Raw genomic sequence first — 13,272 nt, forward strand, 5'->3', positions numbered from 1 at the left:
AGAGGATTTCCTGGAGGATGAATGAACTGATACCACTGAACGTAGGCCACACGCACCTGACCTAATACAGTAGAACGCCGCTGTCAGGTGTCAGGCGTGCACACAAACACACTACTGAGTAGCATTTTGAGTTGCTGAAAGTTTGGTAAAATGAAAGTTTGGTAAAATGGACTATCCTGCTACATCATTTTCTGATTTTCTTTGAATTCAGTCCTCTGTGGATTGATCATTTTAAATCCAATTAAAAATGTTTGTTTCATTCCTAACACATTACCCAGTCTACATTAGCACAGATCACGTTTTGTCTGTAGCTACCTTTTATGGGGTGGCTGCAGCTCAGGAGGTAGAGCAGGTCACCTACTTATCGGAAGGTTGGTGGTTCGATCCCTGGCTCCTCCAGTCTGCATGTCAAGTATCCTTGGGCAAGATACTAACCCCAAGTTGCTCTCTGATACATCCATCAGGGTGTGAATGTAGTTAGAAAGGACCAAGTATAGAGAAAGTGAATGTGGCATGTTGTATAGAGTGCTTTGAGTACTCTGGGATAGTAGAAAAGCACTCTATAAGAATAAGACCATTTACTTTTTCAAAGAGTTTGTTTGTCCAAATATGTCATCAAAGGCAACACATTCATTTTCACACGAATATACTTTGTCACATGTAGAACACACAAAATAAATGAAACATTATGTTTCTTCCTTTTTGTCACACAGTGGGCTTGCAAGTAGACCACAGATTAGAGCTTGTGTGCTACAGCCAACCAATCACACTGTACTGTGCTCCTCTCCCTGGTACTCCCTCTTGTTCTGTTCTGCTGAGCATAACATTGGTAGACATGAAAGTATTAGTCCTAAAGAAGAACCTGATCACCGTCTGTTTCCAGGATTCTTTTCACACAACATAAACCAGAGTGCTCATTAGTGACTCTGCAGTGCTGCTTTGACAGCAAACAGAGGGAAAAAACCTCTATGTGAAATGTCCTGAAGTCTCTTAACTCATAAGACTTCTTTCAGATGAAAGACAAGGGACTCTAAGCTTTGTCTTACTCGTGTGACATGTCTAGCACTTGCCATGCCTTTGATAATTCAGGTTTCCTGCCATTTGTAGCTTTCAGTGTAAGATGTGTCACTTGATGATCATGTGTTCCACTGCTTTCACTCTCAGCCGCTGATGCATTAGAGTAGACTGGCACATCAGGCAGTAACTGATCCTGATCAGTGTGACATGAACTGCATTTCCTCTTCTTTCGTTTTTGTGTTTGTGAGTTGTCATGGAGCTCGTGATAATCCTTGCCTTTCACAAATTTTGTCAAGGTGAACATATGATATCTGATGACCAGCAATTAATTTTTGCTCTCTGTCGGGGACATGAGCCTGAGACCTTGACATCACACAGCATTTATGCAATCTATATGTGTCCAAGGGTAACATCCTGGCCTTTCTATTGATTCAACAATTGTTAGGGATGGGCAAGCAGAGCACACAACCTTTCTTTTTGATTGCAGCTTCTACATTTTATGACCACAAGAGCAGTTAAGTGATACTTTTTTGCAGCTGTTTTGATTCTATTGCTAGAACTGTCTTTATCAACTCAGTTTTAACCAAACTGAAATTGAGCTGAAATATTTCATTTACGTTGTATCAAACATGAGAATAGGAGAGTCATCCCCACAGCCACTAAACAGGGGGTCGTCTGATTACATCACACAGAAAACAGGCAACCAGATTTAGACTGCACGAACCAGAGGGCAGGGTTTCATTTCTGAATTCATGCTGTGAACATCTTTGCTCTCAGCATGACTCTAATAACCTAGGCTCCAAATCTATTGTTTGCTAGGTATAGAAAATTTAATAAGTGGAGACAGATTCTTGAAGATTAGGCATTCTATCAAGGTAACAAATCATCTTGATGTCGCTGATAAGGAGGAAAAGGATGAAGCCCTCTGGAAAAGTGAGTACTGTCGTAAACAGAATACAACCAGGCTACCTCAGGCTGCCGAGAGCATGGGAGTCCCTTCAACAGCCTTTCTGGCAGTTGAGAAACCAAATTCCACATCTTGAGAGCATTAGATTACACAATACTTCTTATCCATAATGGACTTTGGTGTCATTTTGCCCCTGCTCAGGCTTCTCTGGCCTGTCACTTTCCTGCTGTCTGGCCCTTCTCCACATAGTGATAGCATTAAGTGTGACTTGCTAATGTCATGTGGGGTGTGACCTAATGACCCAAGGCAAGTGTTAGGTGTGTAGACTGGAGTTTTTTTTTTAAACGCCTAAAAAGTTATTTGTTAAAATGTTTTCAACTTGTCACATACAATGCTAGGTCAGGACACACAGGCATTACATTTGGTAAATGGCCTGTATTTGTATAGCGCTTTTACTAGTCCCCCCTAGGGACCCCAAAGCGCTTTACACACCCAGTCATCCACCCATTCACACACACATTCACACACTGGTGGAGGCAAGCTAAAGTTGTAGCCACAGCTGCCCTGGGGCAGACTGACAGAAGCGAGGCTGCCATATCGTGCCATCGGCCCTTCTGGCCAACAACAGGAGGCGGTAGGTGAAGTGTCTTGCCCAAGGACACAACGACCGAGACTGTCCGAGCCGGGGCTCCGATTACAAGGTGAACTCCTAACTCTTGAGCCACGATCGCCACATTTCTAGCCCTTTAGCATTGTTTTTAACATCCAGGGTAGACTTCAGTAATGTCAATGTCTGAAATTTTACCATGAGACTGTGGGTAAACATGCTGGTCTCTGTGGCTGGATGCAAAATCAAAGTATCAAACAAATGGTGGGAGACTGTGACAAAATGAAGACATTTGCCTTGTAACGTGACTTCGTGGAAGGGCGTGAGAGTCTCTGTTCTCTTCTGGTTGCTAATCTTATGATTGTGCCACCTCACCTAAATCCTTCTGTTATGTAGGCAGTTAAAGCAACTTCCTTTGGGTTTCTCTCTACTTCTGTAAATACAGAATACCTTTGATGAGCAAAGAAGAACTGGGAAAGCAAACTCTGGCCCTCGTTTGTGTTTACGCTCTGTTAACTTATATGTTGGCTTTGGACCACATTGCATTGTACTCTATAATTTATGGGAACAATAGCATACAGCGAGTCTGAAAAACTATATAAGCTCTATCTCTGCTTTAGTGTTTGCATGGGAGTAAACACACACACACGATAAACCTTGTGGAACCTTAATGTTAAACCAAAAGTGTGAACTAAATCAAAAACAGTTTCTGTAGAAACCACAGGGTATGAGAGACAGACAGATTGTTTATCTTCATTATGGTTTTGGGGAAGACTGTAGCAGTTTCCATGGTTTCTATTGAAATCCATTAAGCAGATGGCCCCAAATCTGAAGGGAGGCATTTTGTCAGATCCATTCGTGTGGACTTTAAATCATTTAGATATTTCTCTGCAGCTGTTTGTTCCACATATATAAAATAGAACGATGAGGAATGAAAACATGATCTTCAAAATTGCTGAGAGGTTTTGCACCTCACAGCACAAATGAAAATCTAATCTAGAACAAAAGCATGTCGCTACCATTGGCATGGGAGAAAATAAAACATTTAAATGGGCGATTCTGTTGTTGACATTAGTAAAGCACCATTGAGGGAAGATTCACTTCTAATCTCCACGTATTCATCAGCAAACAAAAAATTTCTCTGGTATCTTTTCCCTACAAAACATACACAACTATCACAAAAACATGAAAAAAGCCATAGAGCCACTGGAAAATCTCACATAGGGTATGCCCTACCCTCATGTGGCTGCATTAGCATGACACTATGGCTGTCACTAAAATTGTTGCTAGAGGACACATGGAGATCATCAAGGTTGTTATCAACATCGTCCAGGAACTATGAATATATGTGATATTTCATGTAAATCCATTCAATAGTTGTAGAAATATTTTAGTCTGAATCAAGGTAACTCAAAAAAATACATGACCTCCAGATTCATAGAACAAACTAGAAGAAGAATCAAATTCAATTTTTTTAAATTACATTTTTAGTGCCAATATTGTTTTGCATAACCTTGATGCTTCACACGTGTATAGTAGGTATATAGTACATTAATTACAACCAACTTAATATTAAATAAAACAGGTCAATGGTGGATTCAGGATCCCCATCAGTGCACAACAGCAACTGAATCCAGTCACCAGTTACACTACATTACCACAGCCTTCAATACCCTGAACTAGTGACCGCTTTACTACAGGATGGAAAAGCAGTGGTGAACTACAAAAGCAGTGTAAAAGAGGAAGGTGTCACAGCTTTGATGACAAATACTTTTTATTCTTTGGGCAGAAAGGCAATCTTAAATATAATTTCGAATAAATATTTACGACTAAAAACCAACAGATAGTGCTCACACACTACAGGCAGCTGCTTCAACACTCAGGACAGAGATGTTTTGGCCACTTGTGACAGCTGAACTGATTTTGCAGTAATTCAGGGACCAGCTCTGAAGTTCCCCTTCATTCATTTTCTTCTTGAAGCAAAGGCTGTGAAATGAAGCAGATATAGATTTTTTTAATGAGAATGCTTTATTAAATTAAATTCCCTTATCTCCGCCACTACGTGTCAGCCACACTGATATTCTCACCGTGTAGGCCATATCCTCAGGCCTGGAGTCTGGTCTCTGCCATTCTCGGGTGGACAGAATCTTGAGGACAACCAGGCCAAAGGCTACGATCAAAACCCCTAATGAATTTCCCAACAAAGCCTCAGGTGGAAGGGCAGAGTATGGCTGAGTCATATTGATTCCTTTCCTGCGGAAAGACATTTAAAAGGGGAAAAGATTACATTTTTTTCCCCTTAACAGAATTAATCAAAAGAAATGCAGAAAAGTTGCACTCACAGAACAAAGAAGAGTTTCTCGTTGATGCCAGAGATGCAGGCAGCAATGCTGAGCGTCAGTATGCTACCTCCCAACCACACATGCATGGGTTTCAGGCGTTTACGTAAAGATACGGGGGAGCAGGGAAGGAGGAAACCCGCCATACCCGCCACCCACTGCATCCACACAGACAGATAAATCACAGACACACAGGCACAGCAGGAAACAAATTGCTGTACAAATGTATGGCATTTGCCAAAAACATAAAACAACTCATGTCAAGTTGGGTACCTGCATTGCGAAAAGAGCTGTTGCTGCGATTCCGATCCAGCTGTGTATGGAGTAGAGGTTGGGTGTCTTTTGGGCGTTGTGGAAGTCAAACACAGCACAGAGCCCCACGATCGACAGCACCAGGGCGAGGAGCATCAGTGCCGCATGAAGGAGCTTCCACGGGAGTTTATTCTGACCCCAGGTCAGAGGGATGCGGTACAACACAGCTCCTGCAGTGAAGAGGCAAAACAACTGAAGATGGTCTGCTTAATTAAATGTGGTGGCCAGATTAAACTGTGCTGTTGTTTAATAACAGCTAGTGCACCAGATGCATCAACACAGGGGAGGTTCAGGAAGTGATCGGTGTCATATTCTGTCTTGGTGCAAAACTTGGGTTCCTTATACCAAAGCTTTAAAGACCTGGTCACAAAACGAAAAAAACCCACTTAAGGCTGCCTCCAAAAGTGAGTCAATCCCCACAGGCTCCAGTTGACTCCAGTAGAATTTCTCTGATGTGGACAGTAAAATTCTACATTTTATAAATTCTACATTATTATTGCTCGGTCACTAATTAGCAGGTGTCCTGTGTGATTCACCTGTACATGCTGTGGATATAGCAACCAAGCTTACCTGCATTAAGTGATAGTTAAGCACGCCACGTGTCATGAGTGCAACTTACGCTCACGAGGTGAAAGTGATGCCAACCACATTACCACAGCTCTTAACCGAGGATTCATGACTATTGTTTTTGTCACTTCTGCTTTCCCTACACTGTTAAACCTCTTTTTTAATTTCATTGTCACAACTTTGATTTGATGACCTTCTTGCCAGGTTCCCAGAAGCTAATAAGTCTCTCTGAATTTTGTTCTTTACATTTAAAAAAAGGCAGGAACCTGCCAGAGGAGGTTTGGAACTCCTCAGTTACTGACTAAGCAGAGCTTTGGTGACTTTTATGGCCCTCAGAACTTGACAAACCTGTCCTGTAACAGTTTTTTATTTTTGTTAAACAGACATGTGATAAGTGAAACAGCTATAAGACAAATGGCCACAGACTACAACAGGAAAAACAAGAAAGTCCTTATACTTAAAATGGCTGGGTGTGCTTAAATCCCACAGGCTCCATAGTTTACTGGTTAACACATTTGCCTAAAATATCAGGGAAGAGATTCAAATCCTTGGTAGGGTTGCATCAGGAAAGACAATCAGTGTGAAATTAGTGCCAAATCAAATGTGATGTGGCAATACCTTGTGAATAAAGAAAAAAAAAAAACGCAAAGAAAACACAAAGGTACCCACAAAAGAAGTGAAATTTCAGGAACTTCCACAGTGGCTTCATTATTTCAGTGCTGTTTGGGAAATTCCCATTTGTAATGGGTGAGAAGTTTTTTTGTTGTTGTTGATAATGTTAATATAATTAAATATTTTTTTCAGGTTATCAAAAGAAAAAAAAATATTGAAATTGCTTCTTACCCAAAGCCATTATAATATAGCGTATTACATCCAAGTAACAACTGACAAAAAAAAAAGTACTACTGTTTACTGCAGCAGTGTAATGGAGCTGTGGCCAAACAGTCACTGCAGACGTTACCTCATGTTACCTCGCTACTGAAATCATGCCTAAAATTATACACTACATCTATACCAAGCCTAGGATGTGTAATTACCCTGATACAGCCTGACTGCTTGGAGGAGGAAGAGAACTGAGAAACAGAAATGAAACTCATGAGCTTTATTTGGAAGGCCACCCACCGTTGCCATACACCACCACCAGACCCGTCACCATCAGGACGGGGTGCCAGTTGAACTGAAGCGACGAGCCGTCCCAAGCAAAACCGCCGCGCCACTTGCTGTTCCACAGGCACACGCACACCACGCAGGCCACACCCAGGCCAAAGCACAGCAGGTAGAATCCATAGAAGATCACGATGGGTCTCATCCTGAAGAGACCTGCAGGCTAAATTACAAAAAGAACTCAATGAGAAGACGAGAGATGGAAGGGCAGAGAACTGTTTCTGCATTCAGGTACTTCCCAGTTAGCTCTAATTTGGTTATTTGAAGACATAAATTTGTCTTTTTGATCTTCTTTTGAGCTTTGACTTGACTTTTTGATCTTTCTTGATTATTTAAAGATCAAAAAGACAATATTAAACCTGGGCTACTTTTGAGTAATCACCATTTACACGACTGCTAAACGACTTTGATTTCAGAAACACAAAGCTCTAAGTCGGCTACCTAGTAGTCTTCAGAAACACGCTTCAGTGCGGCAAGCCTTACCTGATCCACAGCTGCAGTGACACTGACAACACTTCCTACTCTACAGCCGTGAACATCATGTAGGAGTTATTTAACTGTCTCATGACTTCCCCCTGTCAATTTCTGAATGTCACTCACTTCGCGTTTCTGCGGTTCAGCCGAAGTCTCACTTCCACATGCAGCTGTATTGAGGGTACCGAGGGGGAAGCAGTCAGAGGTGGAGCAGCTGGGAGATGAAGGGCCACACTGCTGCATCTGCCACCTGTTTGAACAAGGCGGTTAGAGACAGATCAGATAGAGACGAGTGTGACACGCACAAAAAAGTCAGTGTCCTGTCATAAAGAAAGAAGATAATGGTGAATTTATGGAGTAAAAGTAATTTTTTGGAGGTATTAAGTGTCATAAAATGCCAATGGAGACAGGTAGCCGTTTTCTGGGGACACAAAATGAAAAGAGGATAAGCAGGTGACAAATTAAGAGGAAAAAAACAACATAAAGCAGTATCGAAGGACCTTAGGATTGTGGTTGGTTCTACAACTTACTGCAAGTCTTAATTTTCTTCAGGCATTCAGCGACCCCTCCTGCCCTGTGCGTGGGAGCCCTGCTATATGCTCAGGTACAAATGTTTCATCATAGGAGTAGCTCTGTATTATTATGTAGAGACCCTTGCCCCTGAGTACGACAAGTGGACGCTAAAAAAAGGCCACCGGAAGCCTTGTAAATGTACAGTTCAAAGGCCTAGTTTTTCCTTCAAATTTTCAACTTTCAGTTCCTTATTTACCTCGTACAATAAATAGATTCCTGCTTGTCCGCCAACACGTTTTTGTGTATCCCGAATTAACGAGTATCTTTACCACATTCGTGAAAAGTCGTATTTATGCGACAGTACGTCTTGTCTGTTCTCTTTAAGCGAGGCGACATTAAATAGCATATTTTCCAAATGAAGTCTTGTGTAAGAAGTTACGTATCCCCATTAGCATGCGCAGAGAGTTCGAAACTTGACGCGTTGAAGAAACATTTAGTTGTGTAGTTCAGTTAGCAAATAACTCGTGCCTAAGAAGACAATTCGGACGTAGGCGATTACGTCACCAGTAAACGCAACGTTTATTACAGGTGAATGGCTTTCACTTTAGGAAGAGATACTTACCTGATCCATTTCCGTATTTCTAGCGCATGGCCTTGTGGGAAATGTGGTTTCTTGGCTACCACCCCCGTCACTCCTACCCTACACAAAAATAATTCCAAAAATAATTCCAAGGACTGCGAAGTATTACATTGACCTTCTTCTTATTTTCTTCTTCTATTATTTTAACACACCAGTGTTAAAATAATATTTACAAAAATGTTTATTGATCTTGGTGAAACCCATGAGATAAAAAAAACCAAAAACAAATGTGAACACTCACGTGTCTCTTTTGCTATCCTCATGGGGACATCCCATTGACATAATGCTTTCCCTAGCCACTTACCCTAACCCTAACCATCGAAAATGATTGCCTAATCCCAACCCTTACCCTAACCATAACCCAACTGTAACCCTAAAACCACATTTTCAGTATGGAAAATGCTTTTAAACCCGTGGGGACCTGGAGTTTGGTCCCCACTAGGGCTGTTGGTTCCCACCAGTATAAATCAGTTTCAGAATTTGGTCCTCACCAAGATAGTAACCCGTACACACACACACACACACACACACACACACACACACACACACACACACACACACACACACACACACACACACACACACACACACACGCACATGCACATTAGTAAAACAATTAAAGACCAAAATACTACAATAACAAATAGCCAGTAACTTGGTCTGTGGTTGTATAAAGTTGTGGCTGATGGAGTTTTCACTTGCCTTGCAGGATGTGTGAAAATGTGAAAGAAAAAATGGTCCCTGTTGAAGGAGGTCAGCAGCTGCTTCAGAGATCTGCTGCCTGCCAGCTCCACCTGGAGGCAATGTTAGTCAGTATTTTATTTGTTCTCCTATGCAACAGTCTCTTCTATACAACTGAGAGGCCTTCTGCGACAGAATGTACAAAAAGATCATTTGGTAATCTAAGTAACTATCCATGTAATAACACTGATCAAGGTAGTTTAGCTATACATACATTACAAATTCCCATGTAATAATTACACGCTGTCTATAGATAGATGAAACTTCCATCTGCAGACAGTCTAAAAAGACTTTAGAAAAGTTAATCCCTTAAACCTGTATTTCTTCTAATGGTCAGAAGAGGGTGATATGCCTGGTTACAAAAGAATCTGGTGGAAAAGAGGTCTATGGGAAAAAGTCACAAACACTACTTCAGAAAACACTTCTCTGATAGGTCTTTGTTCTCAGTTGTTAGTTAAAATCTTATTTAAAATATTTTTTCCCCATTTTGTACATTGATTCCAGTGCATTGCAATGGAATCACAAAGGAGGACAAGCAGGATATGATAGAACTTTCAGTAACTTGTAACTGACAAGTCATTACCCTATAACAGTACAGTATGTCTCAGGTTCTCACTTATAGTTACCCTTTGCCTAGTTTCAAAACACCAAGACAATGCTCAGCTTGAAATTTAACAGGTGATGTCACAGTGGCTATATTCATCTTTTATATACGGTCCATGGTAATAATGTATTTTAGTTTTCATTATTCAACAGTTGTTTTTGTTTGTTTGTTTGCTCTTTGTAAAAGACAAAGCTTTGATGGGATTTATTTTAATAATAATGGATTGCATTTATATAGCGCTTTACAATACCACTATTCATTCACACACTGGTGGAGGCAAGCTACAGTTGTAGCCACAGCTGCCCTGGAGCAAACTGACAGAACCGAGGCTGCCATATCGCGCCATCGGCCCCTCTGGCCAACACCAGCAGGTCAAGTATCTTGCCCAAGGACACAATGACTGAGACTGTCCGAGCCGGGGCTCGAACCGGCAATCTTCCGATTACAAGACGAACTGCCAACTCTTTGAGCCACGATCGCCCTTTTCTTATCATCAGGCTGCCAGGTCACAATTTGCAGATTCATTCCTGCATAACTTTAGACATCATTAATCACCATAGTCAAAGGTACCAAGTATTTATACTGGGGCATAATTTCTGTTGTCTGTGGAACATCTGCTTACTTCAAAACACTTCACAAAGACAAAATAATGTGCACACACACACACACACACACACACACACACACACACACACACACACACACACACACACACAAAACCCCAAACATCCTCCCAGGTCTGTTTTGCCTGTGCTTCTCTTTCACATTTGTGATGCAGCAGATGGTATGAGTTTCAGGGCAAAAAGAGATGATGACATACTCTCCATTAAAAAAACAAGTTTGCTGCAAATTAAGCAGCAGTTTTCAGCAAAGGAGTGTGCGAAAAACCAATGTGTTGCTTCTGTCAAAAGCAGTTTGGTTTATGCCTGAAACACATGACTGGGTTGAATCCTGCACCATTTCTCCGGTGTACTCCTAGCTGCAGTTTTCCATTTGTATTTGTTGAGGGGTTCATGAGGGCAGTGATAGGTCAGTCATTTTAAAGCCTAGAGTATTTCCCAAGAACAGGGCTTGCCTTAAAATATCAAAGTGCCTTACATCCACTGACAAACTCCGTCATGTCTTCTCTCTGGGTGATTGGTATATTGGGCAGTTGGCTGGGTGGTGGGAAACTGCTGGATTTTTTATCCAGACATTTGTTAATGTTACATTTCCACTGCTCCTGTTTTTTTTTTTTTTTTGTTTGTTTGTTTTGCTTCAGTTATCCCCAGCCAACAACCCAACAGACTGCTAGTTTTGTAGACTAAGTCAACATGTTGATTTGTGTTGTAATACTGGCCCAAGGAATTAACTTTAATGGTGTTATTTTGATATTTAACATAAAATTGTAATTAAAAAACAGCAGTGTTATCAATGAGTTCTCTGCTTTCTTGACAAACAAAATAAAAGAAAGTGGAGAGATGGTGGAAACTATAACTGCACAAAAGATACAAAGAAGGAATAATTAAACAAAGATTGAAAATATGTAAAGATAAAAGAAAGGATTTAGCAACACCAAAACTCTGAAATTTGTCCAATACACTGTAAAATCTTATAAGTTCCCAGAACTCAAAAAAACTATGCAAACTCGTTGCCTCAAAAAATTAAGTAAAGCTTTCTTAAGATGACTGTTTGGACAACTTATTAATCGCAAGTATACAGTACTAAGAATAACTTTATGTTTCTGACTGTGCAATAATAATTGTTTATCCACTGACAAACATTTCAAGTTCTACAAAATTAAAAAATAAACATGTTGTAACTTAAAAAAAAACCAAACACATTATGTTTTATCATCCATGAAATTTCTAGTACAACACTTACGTTAATATAACACTGTATGCAAGTATGATTCAAAAAGAATAATTAACAACGCTTCCTGTAATGGTGTTAAAATCATCTCAACTTTTATTTTCAAATGCAAAAAAGTATATCAGCCAACATACTGGATAATCAAAATAAAATGTATTTATTGTTTAGCCACAAGCACAGTATCTATTGTTTTGCATTCAAACACAGAAGCTTGGTATCTTCTAATATTTTAAGGGTGGCTTGTTTCCATGCATTACTGCCTGAATAACTGTCATGGATTTAACTGATCCAAATGTAAGTGCAGAAGAAAGTCTTTAACTTTCCTTCTCTTAAGTACAGTGGCAGTGGATGTGGGTTGGAGATTCAGTGATTTTGAACCTGCAGGCAATCTAAGATGAAAGTTATCCACATTACAATGCCAAAGCTGTTGTTGTTGTTGTTGTTGTTGTTGTTTTTTAACTAATCTTAAGGTATCTTCAGGCTAATCATAGACAGTAGAAAGGATGGATAAAAAAACAAAAAAACAAAAAAAGTAATATTCCAGCAGTGAGGATGCCAGTAAAACAGCATAAAATAACAGAAATTTACTGTCATTTTAAATTCAGTCATTTTCCATAATTTAAAAATGGAAAACATCTCTATTTTTACTACACAGTAAATCAAAATACATTCCTCTAGCTTTAGATGCAATCTTGTGCTTTTTCATGTTAAATAAAGGGCATTTACCCTAAAATGATCAAATACTAGAATACAATTAATTAGCTTAAATCTGCAGCAAACCACTGTTATTACTTGGGTTTAATGTGGGATTTTATGTGAAAATTATTTATTTATTTATTTAATTATTAAATATAATAAATTGGTTAACTGCCCATAAAAATTATCGAAATACTGTCATAAAACCATTAACTGGATTTCTAATTACAATATTTTCAATGTTGATTGTGTTATGTTTATCTTTACTTAAAAATCTTGTTTATATAATAAATCTACATGCTAAATGACTATCTTAACAAACAAGAGAAGGTTCACACAATTTTTGCTATCTGTGAATGAATGACATCAGCTGCGCATCCTGAGAAGGCAGTAACTAAACATGGGCCACTGTAATGTAGGGTTGTTACCTTACAGTATAAAGCAGCTGTTGTTGTGATTTGGTGATAAAACTAAAATTGAATTGAAATGTAATTTTATATATTACCAATAAAGGTGACAAAATGATTTGTGAATAAGTATAGCTCTATGTAGAATAGATGTTTTTTTAGTTTTTAATTCAACCAACCCATCTGGAGAGCAGAATGCACAAACTTTGGACAAACTGCCCGAAATGCACTGACAGAGGCATTTCAGGGATTCTGAGTCATTCTGTGCTCCAGATGGGTTAATTCCGTTAAAACTCTTAATCGCGTTAATCGTGATGATGGCGTTGACAGCCCTATTTCATATATTTAAAAGTAACAGAAAAATTCTGTTTAGTGTTATGGAAAATCAGCTAAATTACTATTTTACTTTCCAAAAAGCGTGATTATATCAGTC

The 13,272-nt window shown here is 39.6% G+C and overlaps 1 protein-coding gene across 1 annotated transcript; it reads right to left on the reverse strand.

Moving 5' to 3' along the window:
* Window positions 1-4,299: 4,299 nt before the first annotated feature.
* Window positions 4,300-8,543, reverse strand: LOC146620848 (lysosomal membrane ascorbate-dependent ferrireductase CYB561A3-like). The gene is made up of 7 exons (XM_085367903.1): window positions 8,523-8,543; window positions 7,514-7,637; window positions 6,872-7,076; window positions 5,144-5,352; window positions 4,874-5,028; window positions 4,619-4,784; window positions 4,300-4,517 (listed from the first exon to the last, which is right to left on the reverse strand). The coding sequence occupies exons 2-7, from the start codon at window positions 7,628-7,630 to the stop codon at window positions 4,491-4,493; spliced, it is 879 nt and encodes a 292-aa protein (XP_085224029.1). The 5' UTR covers window positions 7,631-7,637; window positions 8,523-8,543; the 3' UTR covers window positions 4,300-4,490.
* Between the last annotated feature and the right edge of the window lie 4,729 nt (window positions 8,544-13,272).

The sequence above is a fragment of the Diplotaxodon limnothrissa genome, linkage group LG12 (assembly GCF_057381915.1).
Source record: "Diplotaxodon limnothrissa isolate DT_005_m linkage group LG12, D_limnothrissa_male_GT1.1, whole genome shotgun sequence".
Taxonomy (NCBI): Eukaryota; Metazoa; Chordata; class Actinopteri; order Cichliformes; family Cichlidae; genus Diplotaxodon; species Diplotaxodon limnothrissa.